Source organism: Spermophilus citellus (genome assembly GCF_964194105.1).
Source record: "Spermophilus citellus genome assembly, chromosome: X".
Lineage (NCBI taxonomy): Eukaryota > Metazoa > Chordata > Mammalia > Rodentia > Sciuridae > Spermophilus > Spermophilus citellus.
Genome location: NC_138190.1, coordinates 148,244,434 through 148,271,965, shown reverse-complemented (window position 1 = coordinate 148,271,965; position 27,532 = coordinate 148,244,434). Strand labels below are relative to the sequence as shown.

Below are 27,532 nucleotides of genomic sequence, written 5' to 3'. Positions count from 1 at the left end.
TCTGGCAAAGACCTTCTCCCATTCTGTAGGCTCTCTCTTCATGTTCTTGTACAAGTGAAAACTAGAAGACACTTAAAGAGATTTCATTCATTAAAAAAAAAATTCATCATTCATTCAGCATATACTCTATGATAAGTATTTCTCCTTAGCTGATTCTCTAAAATATAGCCTTCCCAGCTTCTCACTTGACAGACATCTCAAAAATGACATGCCCCAAACACAACTCCAACTTACCCCATAAACTTGGCTCCTCCCCCATACTTCCAAAGTCAGTAAACTACACAGCTATCCACCCATTGGTTCAATCCATAGGGGTCATCCTATAAATCCTCTTTTTCCTTTAGTCTACATTCCATCAGCACACAGGGGCAAGATGATTTTATAAATAAGACTGCGAAAACAGGGAGTTCTCTAATAAGAATTATAGCTGGGGCCCACATCATAGAGGATGAATTATATGGATCAAATACTTACATGGAAATAATAACATCATCAAAGTACTGTGTCTAAATATTTTGTAACACTGGAAAGAAGATAGTTTTTCTAGAACACAAAACCCAGGAACCATAAGCAAAGTCAAAAGACAAACAATGAACAGGAAAAATGTTTGTGACTAATTTCCCCTAACATATATAAATCTTTAAGCAAAAGACCAAGTAGCCCATAGTCCAACAGAAAGCTAGGCAAAGGACATGAACAGAGTTCACAGTAAAGAAATAAAAAATCAGGGAGTGTAGTTCAGTGGAGGGCACATTCACAGGTCACCATTTGTGTATAAAAGGAGGAAGATTATATATATATAAAATTTCTCCAGAAGGATACCAAGAAATGAATTGTTGATTGCTTAAGAGGAGGTTACTAGGCTAGTAAGGATAGGTATGCCCTTGCTAGAGTTATAATTTATGTCTCTCAAAATTCATGTGTTGGAAACTTAATCCCCAAATTCATGTGTTAATGGTAATTAGAGTGGGACCTCTGGGGGGACATAATTCATTTTAGATGAGGTCATGAAAATGGGGGCCCCAATGATGGTATGAATGGCTTTGGAAGTAGAGGCAGAGAAACCCAAGCTAGCACACTTTTTTTGTCTCATTATGTGATGTCCTCCACCATGTTATGATGCAGCATATAGTTCTCGCCAGATGCCAATGTCATGTTCTTGTACTTTGCAGATTCAAGATCCATGAGCCAATTATACCCCTATTCTTTATAATTTACCTAGTTTGTGGTATTCAGTTATAGCAGACAGTCTTTCTGTATCTTTTTTAAGGACATGTAAATGTATTAACAGTCTAAAAGTTGTACCAAAACCAAATATCTGACAAATTTCTGTCTCCAAAAAGAAAAAGCTAATTTGAAAAAACAGTTTATCTACCCACAATTATTATATTATTATACAACTATTATACAACCATTTCAAAAGTGAAAGTATATATAACAAATTAGAATAAAAAGTTTTTCAAAAAAGCGAATGGAGGCAGGAGTGGTGGTGCATGCCTATAATCCCAGCAGTTTGGGAGGCTGAGACAGGAGTATTGCGGGTTCAAAGTTAGCCTCAGCAAAAGTTAGGCACTAAGCAATGCAGTGAGACCCTGTCTCTAAATAAAATACAAAATAGGGCTGGGGATGTGGCTCAGTGGTCAAGTGCCCCTGGGTTCAATCCCCAGTACCAAAAGAAAAAAAAAAAAAAAAAGCAAATAGAGCCAGGCACAGTGGCACAGGCCTGTAATCCCATTGACTCAGGAGCCTAAGTCAAGAGGATGACAAGTTTGAGGCCAAACTTATCTCAAAATTTTAAAATAAATAAATAAATAAATAAATAAATAGGGCTAAAGATGTAGCTCTGTGGTAAAGCACCTCTAGGGTTCAATCCCTAGTACCAAAAGAAAGTGATTTTAAAAATCAGCTCCTGCCGGGGCTGGGGATGTGGTCAAGTGGTAGCGCGCTAGCCTGGCAGGCGTGTGGCCCGGGTTTGATCCTCAGCACCACATACAAACAAAGATGTTGTGTCCGCTGAAAACTAAAAAAAAAAAAAAAAAAAAAAAAAAATCAGCTCCTGCCACTTTGGTCTAAAAATTTTCATAGCCTAAAATCTTTCAATAGCTTCCTATTGCATTTAACATGAAACCCTTCAGCTAATATCACTTGCTTTTGCCCCACCATCTAGCACTCTCACCCTCCATTGCAGTACCAAAGTCAAACAAACCTGGCCTTCCTTCTGTCTGTCCCTTCAAGGCAGGTCCTGCTTTGAGGGCCTCTGAACTTACTATTACATTACCTGGAAAACCCTCTTATCCTTTTGCAAAAGTAGCTCCTTTGGTCATTGTAATATTGATTAGGAATAGACAAACAGAACAAAGGAACAGAAGAGAACTCAGGCAGATAGGAAAACTCAATCTGTAGAGAGAGAAGGGACAATTCAACAAATGGTGCTGGGACTAGTAGCTATCCACTTGAGAGAATAGATATCAAAGTTAACACTCCTCCTTCACAGTGTTTATTAAAATAGTTTTCAGATTAATTAGGGCTCTAAATTAAAATAAAACCAAGCAAAGCCAGGGAGAAGATGGTGGCAGCAGTGGCAATTGTTGAATCTACTGTTACTTTAAAAACTCCACAAAAACTAACAGTAACAATCAGGACAAATATATACCCAAGATAACTGAAAACATATGTCTGTACAAAAACTTATACACAAACTTTCACAGAAAAATTATTCACAATAGCCAAAAAAGATAGAAACAAACCTAATATCTATCAGCTGATAATGAATCAATAAAATGTCTATATATACAAAGGAATACTTTGGCAATAAAAGAAGAAGCTCTGACACATGTCTCTACATTGATAAACCTTAAAAATATGATGCTCAGTGAAAGACCACAAAAGACCATATATTACATAATTCCATTCATGTGAAATGTCCAGCATAGGTAAATCCATAGAAACAAAATAAATTAGTGGTTACAAGAGGCTGAGAGAAGAAAGAATGAGGAATGAATGCTAATAGGTATGGAGTATTTGGGGGAGGGGGGGTGAATAAAATGTTCTAGACCTAGAGAGAAGTGATGGTTACAGAACTCTGTGAATATACTAAAAATCACTGAGCTATACACTGTAAAATAGTGAATTTTATGGTATGTGAATGACATCTTAAAACTGTTAAAAAGAAAAAACTAGGACAGCAAACCTAGAAAGCTAAACAACATCAACAAAAATCTGACTACATATCTCTACACTATGAGCACAGGAGGACAGCCCACTGTTGGTTATAAGACCTGCATGGTAGAAACGTTTGTACAGGAGTAAGAAGAGGAAAACAATGAGGCATCAAGCAGACATGAAAACTCCAAAATAACAAAGAGGCGGCAGTGCGGAAGATCAGTAAGCTAACTGGAGGACAGCAGTTTTAAGTCAAACACAGAAAGACAATACTACATGTTGTGTCTCATATGTAAATGATTTAAAAGTAGATCTAAATGTAGAATAGTGCTTACTAGAGGTTGGGAAGCAGGGGTCAGGAGAAGTTGGATCGTGGGTAGCAAAAAAAGTTCTAGTGTTCTAAAGCACAGTAGGGGGACTATAGATTACAATAAACTGTTACATATTTTATGAAAAAGTATGAGAGAGGAGGTGTAAAGATCCAAAAACAAATAACAAAAAACAGACAAAAAATAAAAATAATAAATATCTCACAGAAAAAAGGTACAAAATAACAATGAGATGAAAACATTAATTACTATGATTTGATCAATATACATATTATGAATACATATTAAATCATCACAGAGTACTCCATAAATATATATAATTAAAATAACAATCAATTTTTATACATTTATTTATTTATTTTTTAATATTTATTTTTTAGTTTTCGGCAGACACAACATCTTTGTATGTGGTGCTGAGGATCGAACCCGGGCCGCACACACGCCAGGCGAGCGCGCTACTGCTTGATCCACATCCCCAGCCCCAACAATTAATTTGAAAAAGACTAAAAGTGGCTTGCATGCTCTCAGAGCAGATTGGTATAGGGGTATTCTAGGTACACCTAGCCTTACACACTTCCTTACCCACAGGGCCTCACAGTGAGGAAAACAAAACAAAACAAAAAAAAGATTGAACTCATTCTAGCTACAAAAATTACTAAAACATCTGGGAATAACCTTAATAAGAAATAACAAAGCAGCCAGGCATGATGGCACACTCCTGTAATCCCAGCTACTCAGAAGGCTGAGGCAGGAGGATCCGAATTTTGAGGCCAGCTTGGGCACCTTAGTGAGACCCTGTCTCAAAAAAAAAAAAAAAAAAAAAAAAGGGCTGGGCTGTAGCTCAGTGAAGCATCCCTGGGTTCAATCTGCAGAACAGGGAGGAAAAAACAGCCCTGTATCTTCAAGTCAAGGGTCTCAGCAACTGTTTATTTTTACCACTTTACATAAAAAACAAAAGGGAACTCTAGAATTATTTCTCCATTCTAAAAACTGTCCACAGAAATGAACTAAGTCAAATCAAATGCAAAGTTCTAAAAAGAAAGAGAATAAGCAACAGAATAACATCTTTACAATGTAAGCAAAACAGAAAGACATGCCAACAAAATAAGTGAAAACTATAAGGTATACCAAAAAATAACATTAAGAAAATAAATACAAGATATGAAAGGACAAACATAAAACCAGAATTAGAAAATTCAGATAAGGTGACAGAAAACAGGAAAGAATTAGAAATAAAAAAACATTTACTTGGGCTAGGGATGTGGCTCAAGTGGTAATGCGCTCACCTGGCATGCGTGAGGCACTGGGTTCAATTCTCAGCACCATGTAAAAATTAAATAAAGATATTGTGTCCACCTAAAACTAAAAATAAATATTAAAAAAAAACCACTTACTTCAGAAAAGATGACTAAACTAGAAGACAGACAGATGCAAATATTTATAATATACAATACCTTAAGATTCACAGAATATGAGGAAATTACATAAACATAATAGGAATCCCCAAAGAAAACCAAAGATGGCACTAAAAACAAAAATTCTGAACAGTTTATTTCAACAAAATGTTCTTAAAATATCACACAAACACAGGCACATGCCTACATGCACATGCACACTTGTGTACACATGTGCATGCACACACACACACACAATGAAGGGGCACACCATATACCTGGGCAAATTGACCCAGAAGTCTTTTTGATACCCAGACAAAAAAATAAGTCATTTATTAAGGGGAGAAAATTGGTTTGCCATCAAAACTTTTTGAGAAACACGTTATGACAAAAAAAAAATGGAGCAAAATATACAGTGTTCAAGGATATAAAATGTGAGCTGAGGGTTTTATATTCAGCAAGAGTGATTTTTAAGTACAAAGGCTACAGAATAATTGTTAGTAACATTTGAGAACTCAAGGAATATTGTGTCCCAAAATCTGAAGGAATGTACTAGAGAATGAGTATCAGACGACCAAAATAACTAGGGGAATATCAGTATGATGATAGTGATATACATTCTATACATATTTTCAGAGAGAACAAGGGTAAATGAAGGGCACAAGTAAGCAAGAGAGAGCAAGCAGAGTACATAATGGCTTTGGGCACCATTATGGATAATATGAGCACATCCCTGTAAAGAATGGGAAAGGACAGAAAGAATACATGAAAAACATCACTGTAACAGCATTTGGTCATGTTATTCTAAGAACATTTTTTGTATGATAAGGGATAAAACAAATGAATAAGGGATAAAACATATTACATAGTGTAATTCTATCACCCCTGGTATTTTGAGAACCAGATACTCTCAATATAGAATACAGAAGAAACAGAGGAACAAGTTGAGTAAAAACTCTGTTGCCGGGGCTGGGGATATGGCTCATGTAGTAGCGCTCTTGTCTGGCATGCGTGAGGCATTGGGTTCGATCCTCAGCACCACAGAAAAATAAAATAAAGATATTGTGTCCACCTAAAGCTAAAAAAATAAATATTAAAAAAAAAAAACTCTGTTGCCCTGAATTTGAACTGGAAAGAACACTATGAATTCATGAGTTATTACACACAAATACACACACCAACTTGTATGTTAGTACACAAGTTTATATCCTACTGGTTCTGTTTCTCTAGTGGAACCCTGACTGGTAACAAATTAACTTGTAATTTGTTTCGTGCAGTTTTCTTATTTTGTCTATATGTAAACATATATACATATAGAAAAGTTTGCACATCATAAATATACAACTTTATGCATCTTCACAAACTTATAACACCCATGGGACCAGCATCTAGATCAATGAAGACATGTTCATCAGCATTCCAGAAGGCTCCTCATGGATCCTTCCAGTAAATCACCAACATCTTAATCCCAAAGGGAACCATTTTTCTGGCTTCTAACAGCGTAATTTGGCCTATGTTTGAACTTTACACAAATGGAATCAAATAGTATGTTTTCTTTCATGACTGATTTCTGCAGTATACAGAATTAGGACTCCCTAAACCCACATTGTCCTAGCCTAATCCCTGGAACATTTGAGTCTGATGAGGTATATCATTTGTCTGTTAATGCTAATGAATGGGTATTACCTGAATATGTCTAATGTAATTGCATGAGCTCTTCAGATCAGAGAACTTTCTCTAGTGGCAGAAGGAAAAGCTGGAAAGATTTGAAGTTTAAGACGATATTCACTACTTCTTTAAAGACAGAAAAGGTCTAAGAGCCAAGGAATGTAGGTGGCCTCTAGATGCCAGGGATCCAAGAAAACAGGGATCTCAGACCTACAACCACACAGAACTACAATCTGACAACAATATGAATGATACTGAAGTGGATTCACCCCCAAGCTTCTAATAAGGAGTACATCCTTCCTGGTACTTTAATGCTGGCCTTGTGAGAACCTGACCAGAGGACCCATCCAGGTATATCTGAACTTCTGACATATAGACAGGAGATGACAAAAGAGAAAATTTTAGACAATGGAGCATTCAGGATTTCAGATTTGGGAATTAGTGATGTTTAGTCTGTTTTGCCCTGCCATTCTGGTAAGTGCAAAGTGCAAATGCACAGTGCTTTTAATTTGCATCTCCCTGTTTGCTAATGAAGCTAAACAATTTTCATGTGGCTACTGGCCACTGGGTATTCTCTTCTCAGAAAAAAACTATTTTATATACCCCTTATTCTACTGAGTAGCTTGCCTTTTCACATGATCCCCAACAAATGAATATTTGAGCAAAAAATATCAGAAACCTATTTATATATTTATGAGCTGAGTGAAAGGAGTACAGTTAACATAAATGAAATCATAAATGCTTAATGAACTTTATTACATTAAAAATGAAAGTTCTCAAGGGCTGGGGTTGTGGCTCAGTGGTAGAATGCTTGCCTAGCATGTGTGAGGCATGGGTTCGATCCTCAGCACCACATAAAAATAAATAAAGGTCCATCAACAACTAATAATATATCTTTTTAAAAAAATTAAAAGTTCTCTATAAGAAGTACCATAAACAAAAGACAAGCAACACCTCATAAAAAATATCTGCATTATATAAAAGAAGACTGTATCCCAAATACATAATATATAAAGATCTAAATATCTATTAACAAGCAAACAAAGACTATAACAGAAAAATATAGCAAGGACATAATCAGGCAGGCAAAATTGAAGAGAAATACAAATGATCATTTTGTCAAACAAAAAATTTTGATAGCATTCCCATGTATAAAATTAACAAAAATCTAAATGTTGTCAATAAAAGGATACTTTATGCACTGTGGGAGAAAAATGTAAATTGGTACAGTCTTTGTTGAGAGCAATGCAGCAGTATCTTTCAAAATATTAAATGTTTTGTGTTGTGTGTGCATGTGTGTGTATACACACACACATTTTGTTAGACCCAACAATTCCATCTCAAAGTGGCATACAAGGCTAGCGACGTGGCTGAGTGGTAGAGCACTTGCCTAGCATGAGTGAGGCCCTTGGTTAAATTCCCAGAAAAAAAAATTAAAGCGTATACAAAAAATAAATATTTTATATGTGCACTTTTTATATAGCACTGTTCCCTCTAAAACAAACATAAAAACAACCTAATATTATTATTATGCCATAGCCCTGCCACACAATAACAAGAAGCCAACAAAACCAAGCAGCAAATCCTAATACTACTCAAAAGAAAAGGTATGTAATGCTAAGTGAAAAGTCAAGTAGTGCCAGAGAGGAAGTGGGACTAGCTTATGACAGGGGAAACTACTAAAGTCCTAGTAACATAATCTGACATAATCTAGCAACTTGAGTAGAGGAAAGAGCCAGAATAAAATCTTTGAGGCAGGGCCATTCCAGGCATTGTCAAACAAGAAGTCTAAGTGTAGCCAACCAAGGAAGTAAGGTATTATGCAAGAGAAGTATCAAGGAGTACCAAACTGTGGAGGCATTTGTAAGCCATTCAAAGAACTTGGGCTTTTCCTCAGAATGAGATGAGAAACCACTGGAAATTTTTGGACAGAATATGGAATCACTTGACAGATTTTAATGGATCACTCTGTCCACTGTGCTAGAAAAAATTTAGGAAGGCAAGGACAGAACTGAGGGTGAATTAAAATGTAATTATGAGTTGAACTGTATAAACCCAAAACATACACTGAAATCCTAAGCCCTGGTACCTGTGAATGTAACCTTATAAGAAATAAGTTATTACAGATTGAATTATATCTCCCTTACAAAAAATGTTTGTCCCTTCCTTCCTTCCACAATGAGGGATGAACACTTTTACACATCTCAAGCAATACTGTTTTGCTATGCAAAACACACTGGTTTACAAATACGTCAGCTGTAGCTACAGCATTTACTTACCCCCAACCACAGACAAACTTTATCAGTAGGAGGAACCGAAGCTTTGCAGTACAGGTTATCTGCCAATAAGAATCTGGTCTCTAGTGAACTGGTGGACTCCTTTAAAAAAAAATGACAGTGCCAAAAACAAACCAGTTTGATATCAAAGTTATAAAGAAGAAATTCCATAGCTGGACCTAAGACATTTAAAACAATACCATCATGTGAACTAAATGTAAAGGTAAAGGTAAAAGAAATGAACACTACTGCCAGATGGCTGGGCATGGACTCTGGTTCAGCTACTTACCAGCTGTGTAAATTTTGGCATCTCACTTAATCTTTCCATGCCTCATGTTCCTCACCTATAAAATTAAAAAATAACCATCCTCGCACAGCCAGTATAGTGGCATACACCTATAATCCCAGTGACTTGAGGGGTGCTAAGGCAATAGAATTCCAAGTTCCAGGCTAATGTGGGCAACTTAGTGAGACCCCATCTCAGAATAAAAAATAAAATGAGCTGTGGATATAACTCAGAGGTAAATGCTCCTGAGTTTAATTCCCAGTACCAGGGCAAAGGCAAAGATAAGCACTGACTTCCCTAATGCTTACACACAGAACAGTGCCTGACATAGATGAATTATATCAATATTATAGAAGAATTAGCTGTTATTTTTACTTCATCAGTGCTTCATGCCCAATTCAGGTTCTGAAGTCTCTCAAAAAATTCACCACATATAATAATCTACTAGAAATCTAGTTATTCTTCAAATAATAAATCACATGTGTACACAATCTGTTCAAAACAATATTGTTATAAAATTTAATCTTGGGGCTGGGGATATGGCTCAAGTAATAGCACGCTCGCCTGGCATGTGTGAGGCACTGAGTTCGATCCTTAGTACCACATAAAAATAAAATAAAGATATTATGTCCACCTAAAGCTAAAAAATGAATATTTTTTAAAGAGAGAGAGAGAGAGAGAGAGAGAGAGAGAGAGAGAGAGAGAATTTTTTAATATTTATTTTTTAGTTTTCGGTGGACACAACATCCCTGTTTGTATGTGGTGCTGAGGATCGAACCTGGGCTGCACGCATGCCTGGCGAGCGTGCTACCACTTGAGCCACATCTCCAGCCCTAAAAAATGAATATTTTTTTTAAATTTAATCTTTAAAGCCTGATTTTATTTAATGAATACTGAATTGAGACTTGGAAGACTCAAAATTAGTTCTTCCAGTACTAAGTAGCTATGTGAAACCAACTAAGCGTAACTAACCTCTAAGTAGTTATTTCCTAAACTGTGAAATAAGAACCTGAAAATGGTAATCTCTAAGATTTTTTCAAGCTCTATAAATCTTGGGCTTACTCCTTATTCTTAGGGAGGACAACCATCACTATGAAAAAAAAAACTGGCCATGTGTGGTGGTACATGCCTACAATTCCAGATGCTCAAGAAACTGAGGCAGGAGGATAGGAGGATCGCGAGTTCAAAGCCAGCCCAGCAAAAGCAAGGAGCTAAGTGACTCAGTGAGACCCTGTCTCTAAATAAAATACAGATATGGCTCAGTGGCCAAGTGCCCCTGAGTTCAATCCCTTTTACCCACCCCCCCCCAAAAAAGAAAACTGTGATATTACCACCTCAAAATAACTTAAAACAATTTCTGATTATATTTAAATTTTGTAAACACTACATATAAATAAAGTAATCCAAGTGCTAGTCTTTTAAGGAAAAGTCAGAAAGCCACAATTTTTACACAAAATTCTGGTACATTAGTGTATATGCTCAAGAAGGAAGAATGGATCCTACAGCACAGATCAAATACCAAAGAATCAAAGAAGATGAAACTCTGCTAATATATCCTGGTTTACTTGTATTTTAAAGAAAAATGCACTTACTTTTTTCTTCTGCATGTATTTTAGAATTTCCAGAGTCTGCTTAATTTCAGGAATCTGACCTTTTAGCCTATGAACAAGAAAAAGGTTAATATACTATTTCACAAGTAAAAATAAACACCAAGATATGGTCTTACTAACTTTACCTTGTCTATTAATATGTTCTTTTTTTTTTCTTTTTTTTTTTTTTTTTGTAGTGCTGGGGATTGAACCTAGGGCCTTGTGCATGCAAGGTAAGCACTCTACCAACTAGCCCCAGCTCCTACTGATATATTCTTGAAGACTAATTATAAATATAAAATATTTAATATATACTAATCTTATTTCATAAATTTAATTTTTTTAAAATACTTAGGAAATTTTAGGTATAACACAAAGTACTTAAGATACAAATGTTGGGGCTGGGGTTGGGGCTCAGTGATAGAGTGCTTGCCTGGCATGTGTGAGGCACTGGGATCATTCTTAGCACCACATATAAATAAATGAATAAAATAAAAGTCCATCAACCTTTAAAGAAAGATACAAATGTTTATAAAAATAAAATATTTAATAAAATACTTCAAAAAATAAAATGCATTTAATAAAACATTTTTAAAATATTAAAGGCATAAACATTTAATAAAATATTTAAGATATAATAACAAAGATATATAGAATGCATGTTTTGAACAAAGCCCTATTCTATACATCAAAATTCCCACTGCTAATAAACATTTCTAGAAGCAGACCATATTCCACAGAGGTGATTCAGAGATTCTCCATTTGATTAGACTTGTATTTTAAATAGATTAATTTTAAAGGTAATCTTAAAAATAACAGGGGCTGGGGTTGTGGCTCAGTAGTAGAGTGCTTGCCTAGCATGTGTGACATACTGGGTTCGATTCTCAGCACCACATACAAATAAATAAAAAAATTCATCAACTAATAAAAATATTTTAAAAAAATAACATACATTCAGGCAGGCGTGGTGGTGCACCCCTGTAATTCCAGCAGCTCAGGAGGCTGAGGCAGGAGGATCACAAGTGCAAAGCCAGCCTCAGCAAAATCTAGGTGCTAAGCAACTCAGTGAAACCCTGTATCTAAATAAAATGCAAAATAGGAATGAGGATGTGGCTCAGTGGCTAAGTATTCCTGGGTTCAATCCCCAGTACCAAAAAAAAAAAACACATTCAAATACATTATACACCAAATTTGAAACCACCAACTCTCCACCTAGTGCTGCATGCAGCTGCTTCTGGCAAGCATATTCATTACAAGCACATCAGAGTCAGCTAAATGCCAGGCAAATCATAGTTGCATCTTCTTAGTGTGTACACTTGTCACATTGTTAAAAAAAAAAAGTATCAAATCACAGGAATGCCTTCTGAATCTATCCCATCACTGATACAGGGTAGAAAAAGGACAAAAATTGGCCAGAGGCAGGAAGAGGGCCAAGCAATGAAGCTGAAAGTAACAAGTACTGGCCCCCAACAGATCTGTTTTCCCCCACTCCTTTTCCCTGGGATAATGACAGTAAAGAAAGCCAAGGCCTATTTTTTCTTCTATTCGGCTCAGGGTCTCTGTTCTAGTGACTAAGTCTTTGATCCACTTTGAGTTGATTTTTGTGCAGGGTGAGAGATAGAGGTTTGATTTCATTTTGCTACATATGGATTTCCAGTTTCCCCAGCACCATTTATTGAAGAGGCTATCTTTTCTCCAGTGCATGTTTTTGGTGCCCTTGTCTAGTATGAAATAAGTGTATTTATGTGGGTTTGTCTCTGTGTCCTCTATTCTGTACCATTGGTCTACAAGTCTGTTTTGGTGCCAATACCATGCTGTTTTTGTTACTATAGCTCTGTAGTATAGTTTAAGGTCTGGTATAGTGATGCCACCTGCTTCACTCTTCCTGCTTGGAATTGCTTTAGCTATTCTGGGTCTTTTATTTTTCCAAATTAGTTTCATGATTGCTTTTTCTATTTCTATTAACAATGTCATTGGGATTTTAATAGGAATTGCATTAAATCTGTACACTGCTTTTGGTAGTATGGCCATTTTGACAATATTAATTCTGCCTATCAAGAAGCAAGGTGGATCTTTCCATCTTCGGAGGTTTTCATCAATTTCTTTCTTTATTGTTCTGTAGTTTTCATTGTAGAGGTCTTTTACCTCTTTTGTTAGATTGATTCCCAGGTATTTTTTTGGAGGCTTATCATGAATGGAGCAGTTTTCCTAATTGCTCTTTCAATGTATTCATCGCTGATGTCAAAGAATACATCTGAATTATGGGTGTTTATTTTAATGAATAAAGAAAATATGGTATATATACTCAATGGAATATTACTCAGCTTTAAAGAAGAGTAAAATTATGGCATTTTCCAGTAAATGGATAGAACTAGAGAATATCATGCTAAGCAAAATAAGCCAATCCCATAAAACCAAAGGCCAAATGTTTTCTCTAGTATGCGGATACTAATTCACAATAAGGTGGAGGGCACTAGGGAAGAATAGTGTTACCTTAGATTAGGTAGAAGGAAGTGATGGGAGGGGAGGGGTAGGGAGGGGATGTGACGATAGGAAAGATAGTAGAATGAAACAGACATTATTACTGTATGTATATATGTGACTGCATGAATAATATGATTCTACAACATGTACACTCAGAAAAATGAGAAATTATATCCTATCTATGTATGATATATCAAAATGCATAAATGCATTCTACTGTCATGTATAATTAATTAAAACAAATTTTAAAAAATTTTAAAAAGAAAGAAAGCCAAGAGCCTGGGAACAGAAAGAATGCCTCAGAAGCAGTATTACCTGATTGGGGAGAGGGAGTATTTGTCTGGTGGCTATACCCTAGACTATAACACCAGCAGCATTCTTCCACTCCTATCTACCACCAAGAGGAACTTAAATTATTCCTACCCTCCACATAATGGCAAAAGCAGGTGATATCCCTGAAGGAATATGAGCTGACAGAAGACAAATGAAAGTGTGATAAACTCCACTACAATAATATAAAGACAACAAACTCAACAATCTATCACATTAAACAAACAAATACTCAAAGAAACATACAGTAAGTATTTAAAAACATCTTAAAGAGAAAAGAAAGGATATTGGTCAATACAAAGAAGGAGCAAATAATTGTTAAGAACAATCCAAAACTACAAGTTACAGCTGGGTATGGTGGCATATGCCTGTAATCCCAGCAGCTCGGGAGGCTGAGGCAGGAGGATCTCAAGTTCAAAACCAGCCTTAGCAACTTAGTGAGGCCCTAAGCAACTTAGTGAAACCCTGGGTCTAAATAAAAGTACAAAAAAAAAAAAGGCTGGGAATGTGGCTCAGTGGTTTAAGTACCCCCGGGGTTAAATTCCTGGTAACAACAATAACAATAAAAAAAATACAAGGTACAAAAACATAAGAGATGAAATAAAGAAAACAAAGTCAGGTGCAATGGCATAGGCTGGTCATCTCAGTAACTTGGGAGGCTGAGGCAAGAGGATCACAAGATTGAGGCCAGCCTCGGCAACATAGTGAGACTGTCTCAAATTTTTTAAGAAAGGGCTAGGGATGTAGCTCAGTGATAAGTGCCCCTGGGTTCAACTGCCAGTATCAAAAAAAGAACACATGGATATCCATCTAGTTGCCAAAAAACAAATGACAAAGACAGTAAAAAAAAAAAAAAAAGAAAAAGAAAAAGAAATAATAAAGAGAAATGGATGGCAGAATTACAAGTGTTCAACATCCATAAACAAGATACCCCAGGAGAAAGGAGAAAATTTACAGAGAAGAAAGATGATAACCACAAAATCTCCAAGATTAAAGATTGATTAAAGGCCTCAGATTCACATATCAAAAAGGAGATTTTCATACCTAAATTAATTCTGGGTATATAGCCAAAGGAAATGATGCATGCCCATGTTTATTGCAGGACTGTTTACAATAGCCAAGATATGAAATCAACCAACAGGTGAAAGGGTAGAGAAAATGTGGTATGACAGTGGAATATTATTCTGCCATGAAAAAAGAATGAAATCTTTTTACCTCTGCCAATTTGATGGACTTGGAAGACATTATACTAAGTGAAATAAGCCACACATAGAAAGACAAATAATGAGCTAGGGTTGTGGCTCAGTGGCAGAGCACTCGCCTGGCACATGCGAGGCCCTGGGTTCAATCCTCAGCACCACATAAAAATAAATAAAATAAAGGTATAGAGTCCAACTACAACTAAAAAATAAATATTAAAAAAAGAAAGACAAATATCACATGTTGTCTAACATTTGGGGAATCTAAAAAAAATTGATCACAAAGAAGAAAAGAACAAAATAGTGATTACTACAAGTGAGGAAGGGAAATAGAGGGAGGATAAATAAAGGGCATCAAAACACAGTTACACAGGAGAAATAAATTCTAGTAGTTTATATCACAGTAGAGTGACTATAGTTTAAAACAATTTATTTTATATTTTACAAAAAAACTAGAAGAGAGGAGCTTTAAGCTCCAAATAAAGACATGATAAGGAGATGCAAATGCTAATTACATTGATTTGATCATTACACATTATATACATATATTGAAATATCACACTGTACTCTATAAATAATGTCAACTATTAGTTAAAAAGACAAAATCAAATTAGAGGGAAAAAAGCTAAGCATTGTGGCTTATATCTATGAACCCAGTGACTGAGGAGGTTGGGGCAGGAGGATCACAAGTCTGAGGCCAACCTTAACAACTTAGGCAGACCTTACCTCAAAATAAAAAACTAAAAAGAGCTAGTGATATAGCTTCATGGTAGAGCAACCTTGAGCTCGATCCCTATTATTGTTTTAAAAAAAAAAGTTTGGGGGCTGGGATTGTGGATCAGTGGTAGAGTGTTCGCCTAGCATGTGTGAGGAACTGGGTTCAATTCCCATTACCACATATAAAAAAATAAAATAAAGGTCCACTGACAACTAAAAATATTTAAAAAAAAAAAAAAAGTTTGGGGCTGGGGTTGTGGCTCAGCGGCAGAGCGCTCGCCTAGCACGTGAGACATTCAATCCTCAGCACCACATAAAAATAAATAAATAAAATGAAGGTATAAAAAAAGTTTGAAGAATAGTCAATGAAAACAGGAGATTATACATAGAGAATTATGAAATATTAAAAACTTTAAACAGCTTGAAGGTAAAATTAAATTACAGACTGCAAGAAAAGATTTATAACAAATATAAAGAAAAGGTTTAGCATTCAAACTCCATATAGATCATGCACAAAAACAGAACTGCTATGCAGCTGATATCACGGGAGTGAGAGAAAGGGAAATAATCAGAAAAGACTCTGAGTTGAGCGAAGGTAGTAGTGTCAATGAGAACAGGTGCACATTCCAACTGCAAACCTGAGCCCAGTTCACAGATGAAATTTAAGAACCTGGAACTAGATTCAAGTGGTCTGAAACTGGTATCAACTCATAGCTCCTGACAAAAGCAAAAACTTCCATGTATAAAGGCAAAGTAGACAGGCATCCATAATTACAGGAAACTAACATATGTCAACTAGTTTAAGAAAATATCCACAAAAAGACAAACTATACTGAAATAACAAAAGAATAGTTGATTTTTAAAGTAACCAAAAGACAAATTATCTAAAAAGGCTAGAATTAAAAACAACCACCATATGTTGTTTACAAGAATATGTTTAGAGGGGCTGGAATTGTGGCTCAGTGGTAGTGTGCTCGCCTAGCATGTGCAAGGCCCTAGGTTCAATACTCAGCACCACATAAAAATAGATAAATAAAATTATTGTGTCTAACTAAAACTAAAAAATAAATATTAAAAAAAGAATACATGTAGATACAATAAATAGGTTGAAAGAAATTAGAAAAAGACACACCAACAGTGAACAAAAAAAATCAGACTCTGATACTATTAAGCATTATTATATATAGGATTAAAACCAAGAAGACCTAATACTCCTCAAATGCCATGTATCTAATAGAGTAAAAAATACAAAAAGAGACACAAAGTGTTTGGTGTAAGATGAACAGCTGGCAGCAAACCAGCATTCCCACCTCTATCCACTCCCAATAGCCAGAGAAAATATACAAATCCTCTTTTGGAAGACAGCAGAGACTTACTGAGGTGATAGGAAGTATAGGGCTAACTCTTGCTAAGAAAGAAACTTTAAGAAATGAACTGATTTTGTGCAGACAGTTTTGCCAAATAGTACATGCGGGGAGGCATTTATTTTTATAGAAATATGCCAGCTTAGAGCTGGGGCTGTAGCTCAGTGGTAGAAATGCTCGCCTCACATATGGGAGGCCCTGGGTTCAATCCTCAGCACCACATAAAAGTAAATAAATAAAGATATTGTGTCCATCTACAACTAAAAAAAAATTAAGAAAATAAATATGCCAGCTTACTAATAAATGAAAAAGAAACAGTAGAACATCATCATTTTGCAATTCAAAATTAATGGGCCTAGGCATTAAGCATCATAAAAGGAAGACAAAGGATATCTCTGCCTCTTCACGAAAGAATACACAAACCTAAGAAGAGGTACTGTTCAAAAAAAACCAAAAATCAAGTCTGAATGTGATCAAGACAATCCACCTATTTTTATTTATTTTGTTTGTTTGTTTACTGACAGGATTATGTAAATGACAATTTATTTAGTTGAAAATCCTCTCGTACTTTCTAGACTGTAAAATTGCTTTTAAAAAAGTCCAATTTTGGTTTACCATGTAACAATTTTTGAGCAGCTACTGATTCAATAGTAGAACAACACCATCAGGAAAGAATGAGAGAAATCACAGGATGGGGTCTCTATTTTTGAAGTCTGAAGATTCTAAAACTCCTAATTAAAGTCACATGAAAGAAAAGATAGTCTATATTCCAACAATTTACTATTTCTATCTCCTAGTGACAAAGAAACATTTAAATATATATTTCAAACTATAGATCCACCATTTTATAGTAAACATGAGACAAAGAAACGGTCTTGAAAATCACAAAATTGCTTTGAAATTTAGCGACCCATGTTTAATAACCCATGGATTATAGCATCTCCATGTAAAATATATAACAAAGCTTTTTGAAGAAAATACAGTAAGTTATCTTTATGAATTAGGGATAAGCAAACAATTCCTAAACAAGATACGAAAACCAAAAAGCATTAAGAAAAAAGATTGTTAAACCAGACTATATTAACATTAAGTGATACTAAGCCAATAGTAAGCCATAATATATTTACTTACAAAAAAAAAAAAATTCAGGGTTGGGGATGTAGCTCAGTTGGTAGAGTGCTTGCTTCGCATGCACAAGGCCCTGGGGTTCAATCCCCAGAACCACACAAAAATATAAAATAAAAGTAAATTGGAATCCTCCCACACACTAAACATAAAAAAAAATTTCTAAGGGATTAAGACTCATATATTTGGAGCTGGGGCGGGGGCTGGGGCTCAGTGGAAGCCCACTTGCCTGGCATGTGTGAGGCACTGGGTTCGATTCTCAGCACTGCATAAAAATAAATAAAATAGGGCTGGGGATGTGGCTCAAGCGGTAACGCACTCGCCTGGCATGCACGGGGCGCTGGGTTTGATCCTCAGCACCACATAAAAGAAAAAATAAAAATAAAAAGATGTTGTGTCCACCGAAAACTAAAAAATAAATATTAAAAAAAATTTCTCTCTCTAAACAAATAAATAAACAAATAAATAAAATAAAGGTCTGTCAACAACTTAAAGACTCATATATTTAATTGTCTATTTAACATTTCCACTTGGATGTCCAAAAGAATCTCTGAACTTCAGAGCTCCCCAACAAACCTATTCCATCCAATCTTCCCCATGCCCCCATCTCAGATGGCTAGGCCTCAAGGCACATTTTCCTATCTAAACTCCCTATTGGTGATCCCTAATCCAATGGCTTCATTTTATTATCACAAAAAGCTGTACATGTACATGTTGAAAAATTAAAGAATAAAAATAAGAAAAACACCACATTCTTACCATCCAGAGATTATCCCTGATAATACATCTTTGATGAAGATCATTATATGTATTTCTATTAATTATACTTTTGCCAATATGAGAGCATACTATTCTTAGTATTTCCTACTCTGGATTTTGTTAACATTTTTCATCTTTCCATGTCTATGATTTTTCATCTCATGTAATACCCACCCCATATTCAAATTTCTCCAATTATCAAATGAGAAAGTTTAATTCCAGCAACTCAAGAAGCTGAGGCAGGAGGACTGCGAATTCAAACCCAGCTTCAGCAACTTAGATAGTCTCTGAGGAACTGAGCAAAACCCTGTCTCTAAATAAAATATTAAAAAAGGCTGGGGAGGGCTGGGGATATAGCTCAAGCAGTAGCGCGCTCGACTGGCATGCATGGGGCGCTGGGTTCGATCCTCAGCACCACATTAAAAAAAATAAAGATGTTGTGTCCACTGAAAACTAAAAAATATTAAAAATTCTCTCTCTCTCTCTTTCTTTAAAAAAAAAAGGCTGGGGAGGGTTGGGGTTGTGGCTCAGTGGTAGAACACTCACATAACATGTTCAAGGCCCTGGGTTTGATCCTCAGCACCACATAAAAATAAAATAAAATAAAATAAAATAAAGGTATTGTGTCCATCTACAACTAAAAAATAAATATTTTTTTAAAAAGGGCTGGGGATATGGCTCAACGGTTAAGCACCCCTGGGCTCAATCCCTGGTACAAAATAATAATAATAACAAAAAAATAAAAATAAAAACAAAATTGTGTTGCTTATGCCCAAACTATTCTTTCTTGCTCTAGTCTGTCTTTAAACTCATAACCAACCTTTGAAATTCTATAGCAATCTAGTCCTCTTGGAACTTCCCCTGAAACTCCTTGCTCTCTTCCTTCCCCAATGCTAATTCACTGTATTGTACCAAAGCATCTCTACTGTTCTACGTTATGTACTTTAAATTTAAGAATTCATCAATCCCCCCAAGATGTATCCATGTTAAAAGTTGGTATCGGACTTTACTTCACCTAAAATTGTTATCTAGCACATGGTTAGAATTTCCTAAGTATTTAACTGACAGAAGCATTCTGGGACATAAACATAGCAAATATCCACAAATATTTATTACAAGGAATTGACTTTATGAGCTATATAAAAGGATATGGAGAAATAAGAGTTGAGAGTAAGGATTTCTTTGACTACACCTATTAATTATGTCTTATTGGGAAAGTGGGTCTGTAGGTCTTTCATCTCATTAGCAAAATTAGAAGAATGAATTATACATCTAAGATGTTATAATCTTAGATTCTTTGGAATAAGATCTTTAATATTCATTCCATGGTTTTTGAAATTATCTTTAGACTGGCAATACTAAATGTTTGTAAGGATGTGGAACAACTAGAATTCTTATACATTGAGTTTTGGCAGTTTCTCATAAAATTGAACCTAAACTTCAGCAACTGTACCCCTAGTATTTACCCAGGAGAAATGAAAATATATGTCCACATAAACACTTAAAGCCAAAAAGGAAAATAACCGAAATATCCATCAATATTAAAATAGATAAAAATATACTAAAGTCATAGTATACCTATACACAATGGAATGGAATTCAGCACTAAAAAGGAACTAATTTACTGATACACACAATAGCATGAATGACTCTTTAAAGCATTACACTAAGTGTAAGAAGGTTGACACAAAACTATATGCTTCTACTCATATGAAGTTCAAACAGATAACAAAAGGAATAAATGGAAAGGGTTTAGAGGGAACTTCCTGGGGGTAATGAAAGATATTGATCTGGACAAGAATCAATTCTGGGCAGAATCGGATATATTTGTCAAAATTTATCAAACTGAACACTTGACAAGACATTTCATTATATATAAAGTATATCTCGATGTTTTAAAAGTTCAAGTCATAGGCTGAGCTTGTGGCTCAGTGGTAGAGTGCTTGCCTAACATGCATGAGGCACTGGGCTAGATTCTCAGCACCACACAAAAATAAAAGAAACATATTGTATCCACCTAAAACTAAAAAATAAATATTAAAAAAAAGTTCAAGTCATGTAAAATTTTTTAAAACTTAGAAATTTTTATACTTACCTTCTTTTCTTTTGAGCAAGGTTGAGTTCCATAAACTTATACTTTTGGTATTGTTCATCCAGCTTCTTTAGTACTGTATCTGCAGTCTCATTCCCAGGCTGTTTCATGAAGGAGTCTACATCTTCCTTTAAGATCAAAAATAACATGAAAATTTTAGAATTTATACTACTTAATCTGAGTTTTTGACAACTTTGTTTTTAAAATATTAAAAAAAAGTTTATCCCAAAGTTTTGTTGTTAACTAAAAGAGTAATTATTAAAAGACAAAGACTAGTGGCCAGGTTGTGGCTCAGTAGTAGAGCGCTTGCCTAGCATGCATGAGGCACTGGGTTCCATCCCTAGCACCACATAAAAATAAGAACAAATAAAATAAAATAAAATTAATTAAAAAAAAACAGATAAAGAACAGCCAGGCACAGTGGCACATGCCTGTGGTACAGCCCAATACCTGGGGAGGCTAAGGCAGGGGAACCACAAGTTCAAAGACAGCCTAAGTAACTTAGTAAGACCCTAAGCAACTTAGTGAGACCCTGTCTCTAAATAAAACATTTAAAAAGCCAGGCACAGTGGCACACACCTGTAATCCCAGTGGCTGAAGAGGCTGAAGCAGGAGGATCACGTTCAAAGCTAGCCTCAGCAATGGTGAGACGCTAGGCAACTCAGTGAGACCCTGTCTCTAAATAAAATACAAAATAGGGCTGGGGGTGTGGCTCAGTGGCCCAGTTCCCCTGGGTTCAATCCCTGGTACCACCCCACAAAAAATTTAAAAATATGCTGGCAGCAGCTCAGGAGGCTGAGGCAGGAGGATCGTGAGTTCAAAGCCAGACTCAGTAATGGCGATGCACTAAGCACCTCAGTGAGACCCTGTCTCTAAATAAAATATAAAATGGGGCTGTGGATGTGGCTCAGTGGTTGAATGCCCCTGAATTCGATCACCAGTACCAAAAAAAGAAAACAATATACTGGGAATGTGACTCAGTGGTTGAGTGCTCCTGGGTTCAGTTCCTGTTGGTACCAAATAAAATTAAATATCACTTTTTAGACAGTACACATACATTATGAAGCCAATTTATTATTCTTTCACAATTCTATTTTATTCATTTTCATTATTTATTTTTTGTGCCTGAAGATTGAACCCAGAGGGCTTTACCACTAAGCAATATCCCCAGCCCTTTATATTGTTTATTTTGAGACAGTCTCACTAAGTTGCCTAAGGGCCTCACTTAGTCACTGAGACTGGCCTCAAACTTGTAATCCTCCTTCCGTAGCCTCCCAAATCACTGGGATTACAGGTGTGCACCAGTGTATCTAGACCTATTTAATTTTCATTTACAAACAGGGGGGGAATGATGACCTTTCCTGTTTTATGCATTTCCCATGTGGCCCTATTTACCAGCAACCAAACATATTGCTTATTCATACACACTAATCTGAATATGATTCAACAGGTTGTGTTCCAAAACTATCAATTTTCCTACTTATTTTTAATTCAACATGTTCTGCCATAGAAAGCATATTAAATATGATCATTAGGTTTCCAAGGCAAACTGCAAATGCTTCCTTAAGTATCAAGAAGTTCAAATAAAATAAAATTGTTTTGAAATGAATAATTAAGCAAAAGAAAAACAGTAATACCAATGCTAAATTTCTTCAAAAAATATATACCTGGTCTTTGGGAAAAAAAGCTAGTTAATTAGGTAAGGATCAGAAGCTACATGAAAATACATGGAGGGGCTGGGGCTGTAGCTCAGCGGCAGAGCACTCGCCTAGCATGTGTTAACTTTAGTTAATTATAAGAAACTTCAATTATCTTATGATTTCTGTGACCTTCACATCATTATTCATATTTATGCTTATTAGCTATCAAGGAATATTTTAGCTCAAAGAAGTCCATGAAGAAAATGAAAAACACAACAAGGGACTTAACTATGATGCCACCAAGGGTAAATTCACCAAGGAGAATTCAGCGAGGAGAATTGCAGCAGCCTAAGACGTGGTTAAGACACAGGGGAATAAACTTAACCAAGGAGATAAAATGCTTCTACAATGAAAATTAAAGAACACTGAAGGAAGACATTAGAGAAGACCTCAGAAGATGATAAGACCTCCCCATGCTCTTGGAGAGGTAGAATTAATATTGTTAAAATGGCCATACTACCAAAATCATTACACAGATTCACTGCATTCCCCATCAAAATACCAATGACATTCTTCACAGAACTAGAAAAAAAAAAAAGTTCTAAAATTCATTTGGAAGAATAAAAGAACCAGAATAGCCAAAGCAATTCTAAGCCAAAAGAGCAATGCTGAAGCCATCACAATACCTGACTTCAAATTATACTACAGAGCTATAGTAACAAAACCTTCATGGTACTGGAAACAAAATAGGAGACACCGAGACAAACTCACATATTTATAGTCATCTAATACTTGACAAATGTGCCAAAAACATACACTGGAAGAAGGACAGACTTTTTAACACATAGTGCTGGGAAAACTGGTTATCCATATGTAGAATGAAACTGTATCCATATCCTTCACCCTGCACAAAAATCAACTCAAAAGTGGATCAAAGACCTAGAATATAGACCATAAATATTGCAATTTCTAGAAAAAAAATAGGGTCAGCACTTCAACATACTGGTGTAGGCTAACTTCTTCACCAAAACTCCTAAAGAGCAAGAAATAAAACCAAGGGCTGGGGATGTGGCTCAAGCGGTAGCGCGCTCGCCTGGCATGCATGCGGCCCAGGTTGGATCCTCAGCACCACATACAAACAAAGATGTTGTGTCCACTGAAAACTAAAAAAAAATATTAAAATTCTCTCTCTCTCTCTCTGCCTCCCAAGAAAAAGAAAAATGATGTTGTGTCCACCGAAAAGTAAAATCTCTCTTTAAAAAAAAAAAGAAATAAAACCAAGAATTACCAAGTGGGATGAATCTCACATTAAAAAGCAAAAGAAACAAATAAGAGCATAAAGAGAGAGCCTAGAGAATGGCAAAAAAATCTTTCCCAGCTACTCTTCTGAAAGGGGATTATTAGCCAGAATATATAAAGAACTGAAAAATCACCAAATATATAAATAACCTGATCAACAAATGGGTAAAATGACCTCAACGGACATAGCTCAAAAGAAGAAATATAAATAGTCAACAAATATATGAAAAACTGTTCAACACCTCAGTAATCAGGAAGATGCAAATCAAAACCACATTGAGGGAGCTAAGGTTGTGTCTCAGTGGTAGAGCAATTGCCTAGCACAGTGAGGCCCTGGGTTCAATCCTCAACACCATATAAAAATAAATAAATAAATAAATAAATAAAGGTATTGTGTCCATCTACAATGAAAAATATTTTTTAAAAAAACAAGTACATTGACATTTTATATCATTCCAGTTAGAATGGCAATCATCAAAAATAGAAATAATTTCTGACAAGGATACGCCATGTACATGTACGAATATATCACAATGAATTTCACTTTTATGTATAGCTACAATGCACCAATCAAAAACAACAATAAATAGACAACTCAGAGAGTAAAGGAAGGGGATCAAGGGGAGGGAGAAGGGGACAGAAAGGGGAAGTACTGGGGACTTAAATGGAGCAAATTATCTTATATGCATTTGTGAATATATAAAAATGAACCCCACTATAATGTACAACTAGAATGAACTAATAAAAAGATTTTTAAAAAGAGACAGGGATTGCCTAGTTTGAATACTGGCTTTACCACATACTAGATATGTTGACCTCTCCTTGCCTCAATTTCTTGATTTATATAATGAAATTAGAGTGCCTTTTCTGGGCTGTGATTGTGGCTCGGTGGCACAGCACTTGCCTCACAGTACAAGGCACTGGGTTTGAGCCTCAGCACCACATGAAAAAATAAATAAATAAATAAAGGTATTGTGTCCATCTACAACTAAAAAAATATTAAAAAAAATAAAGTGCTTTTTCCTCACAGGGAATTAAAAGAGCTAGACTGTGTGAAATGCTTAGGAGACTATGTATAACTGTGCAGTAGTGAGTACTGAGCAAACATTAGCTATGTGTACAACATATGCTGTGGGGATACAGATGAAAAATTCCACGAATTTTGTTCTGGGGAAGAAGTTAGGAAAATCTACAGGGAGGTAATATCCAAAGCAGATACTAAAAGTTGATAAGGGCATCAGATAAACAATGGTGGAAGGGATAATTCAAGCAAAGTAAAATTATTCTAAAAGTGGGATTGAAGGAAAAGCCAGGTCTGACTTTTAACCACTATGATATATAGATGGCTTCCTGCCATAGGGAAAACTAACATTTACTAAGCACATACTATATCTGCAATACTGAAAGCATGCTTTTTTGGTCATAAGTACTGTCATTCTTATTTCAGTTAAAGAAACAGGTTCAAAGTAGTAAAACAATATGGTTAAGGCTGAATAGCAATGGGAAACCAGAGGCAAGTGTCAAACTATCATTTATACAAAATCTGATGCCTTTTCTAAAACCATGTCACTCATTAATTTGAGACCATAAAAAGATGTAAAATTTCGGTTCCTTATTATATCATGCTGGTAGGGATTTTAGGGTCTAAAAAATAACTCATAAAATTTTAGGGGAGGGGGCTGGGGTTGTGGCTCAGTGGTAGAGTGTTTGCTTACCACATGTGAGGCCCTGGGTTCGATCTTCAGAGGGAGGGAGGGAGGAAGGAAGGAAGGGTATTGTGTCCAACTACAACTAAAAAATTTTTAGGGAAAACAACACATTTTAAGACAAAACTTATGATAAAGCCCCTTCTTGAATTAGATTTTTGAGGCCATCTCTAGCTAAGTAGTATGAATGTTGTATTTAAGGCACTATGGGAATTTAACTATACAAGTAAGTATCAAGTTATACTATATGTCAGGTACCATGCTAGGATTAGGATAAATGGCACAAACCAAGAGAATTACCTCAATTTTGTCCCAGAGCAGAACATGAGAGGGGTAAGTAGAGGCTCTGGAGCCCCACAATTTGCTGAAGTTCAAATTGTAAATATCTCATTTACATTCTGTCTGACCTTGAGAAAGATACTCAAGGGGTCTATTTTTCAATTTCAACATGTACAATATGGGAATTATAATAGCTAACTATCCCCTAGAATTCTGTAAAGTCATTGAGAAAGTGCCTGGCAATCTGCAAATTTTATTTCTTGCTACCATCAGTTGAGAGACAAATGTAAAGAAATGTGGCATATTTCGGAAAGAAAATGTGCAATAATCAAAAATTAAGGAAAATAATTACAGAATTCAAGCATCAAACGGCAAATAAGGCGTGTTCTAAATACAAGAAATATATTTTTAGAAAGATATAAGACATAATTAACATAAAGAAGACAATATAGTATATCTTTTGGTTCAAATTAAAAGATGGACAAAATTCCATTAAGTTTTCATAGTAGCTTAGTACAACTAAATGAAGAAAGACCGTTGATGCTGGCCTGGAATGCCATTCAGAGGTTTTCTGTCATAATTCCAGTAGTTTTACAACGCTGCTTCTAAAATAGCTAGATATGTAAAAAAGTCAGGGTTGACTGACAGCTTCTACTTGCTTCTCTTTGTTTAAACATGGGGTTGGTCTCCCTATTCCGTGAAATCTCCAAATTATGTCCCCCACCTCCTCTCAACTGCACATAATTCATTCTTCAGTAAATGCGATCATATCATGGTTTCATGTACATACCTTGTGTAATGACAGTTCGTTGCCTACTGGATAAGTCCTTGATTCCTTAGCAAGACACAAGGATTTTACACCGTTACCCTAACAACATCTCCTTCCATTTCCCAGAGGCAAGAGACCTCTGCATTCCTTAAACTGGCAAGGTGCCATTCCTTAATTAACATCTTACCACCAACTGTTCTGCCTACTCACTGTATTCTAAGTGTTCACTTATCTGTCTTTACAGCATCTAGGCTGAGGTGCGATCACTCACTACCTCGCGTTTTCTAAAAGGGACCTGGCAATAAAGGAGCGGTCCCTCAAGACATCCAGCTCAAGCCCCCTCACTCTGACCTTGCTCTCGCTCCCCAGTCCTCCTGCCCCAGGCCCTGTTTTCTTTTAGGACCTTCTCGGGCTGCGTTTATTCAGAGCGACCTGCAACGGAGCTCAATCGCTTCAGATATCCGGAGGGAAAGCGGACGATCGCTCCCTTTCTGGTCCTTCAGTTCAGTCCCTTCCCCCAACAGTCCGAGCTCGGGTAGGGGCCGGAAAGGAAGCAGACTTCAGCCTCCGGCCAACATACCAGGGAACACCGCGACCCTTACCACAAATACAGCCTCAGGAATCCCCAGGTGGAGCCGCCGCCCATTCCCTGCAGCCACTTCGACGCCGCAACCGTCCTTAGAGACCGCCATCTTGAGAAAGCAAGCGCTCGGCTAACTGCCTTGCTGAGGCGCCAGCCACCCGTGATCAGTGATTGGCTGGATTGCACTCACAGACCCTTCCCTCCCCCGTGAGTCTGCGCATTCATTGGTGACTACGCAAGAGTCACCGCCTCTCCTTTGGCCGACTAAGCCCAACCTCTACGTACTAATTGGCTGCACAGAAGTGAATGACAAGCGTAGAGGCGACACAGAAGAAAATCAGAAGTTGCAGGAAGGACCAATAGGGACTTCTGGGAAAACGTACAATGGCTTATGGAGCGACCCCAAGTTTATTTGCACACCAGCGAACCTGGGACCTAGACGCCAATATGAATATCGCCTTTCTATTCCCACTATCCCAAGG

General features: G+C 36.3%; 1 protein-coding gene across 4 annotated transcripts in view; it reads right to left on the bottom strand.

Moving 5' to 3' along the window:
- The window catches only part of VBP1 (VHL binding protein 1), a 33,319-nt gene extending 6,101 nt beyond the window's left edge, over nt 1-27,218 (bottom strand). The window contains exons 1-6 of one of the 4 annotated variants that reach the window (XM_081277429.1): nt 27,070-27,174; nt 26,489-26,533; nt 25,429-25,452; nt 20,778-20,902; nt 10,708-10,774; nt 8,833-8,931 (exon numbers count right to left, since the gene is read on the bottom strand). In XM_081277429.1, coding sequence (XP_081133555.1) covers nt 8,833-8,931; nt 10,708-10,774; nt 20,778-20,902; nt 25,429-25,452; nt 26,489-26,533; nt 27,070-27,159 — 450 coding nt within the window. In that variant the 5' untranslated portion in view covers nt 27,160-27,174. Of the gene's footprint in view, nt 1-8,832; nt 8,932-10,707; nt 10,775-20,777; nt 20,903-25,428; nt 25,453-26,488; nt 26,534-27,069 lie in introns of all 4 variants that reach the window. The other 3 variants (XM_081277430.1, XM_081277432.1, XM_081277431.1) reach the window with 3 other exon arrangements.
- Nucleotides 27,219-27,532: the final 314 nt, after the last annotated feature.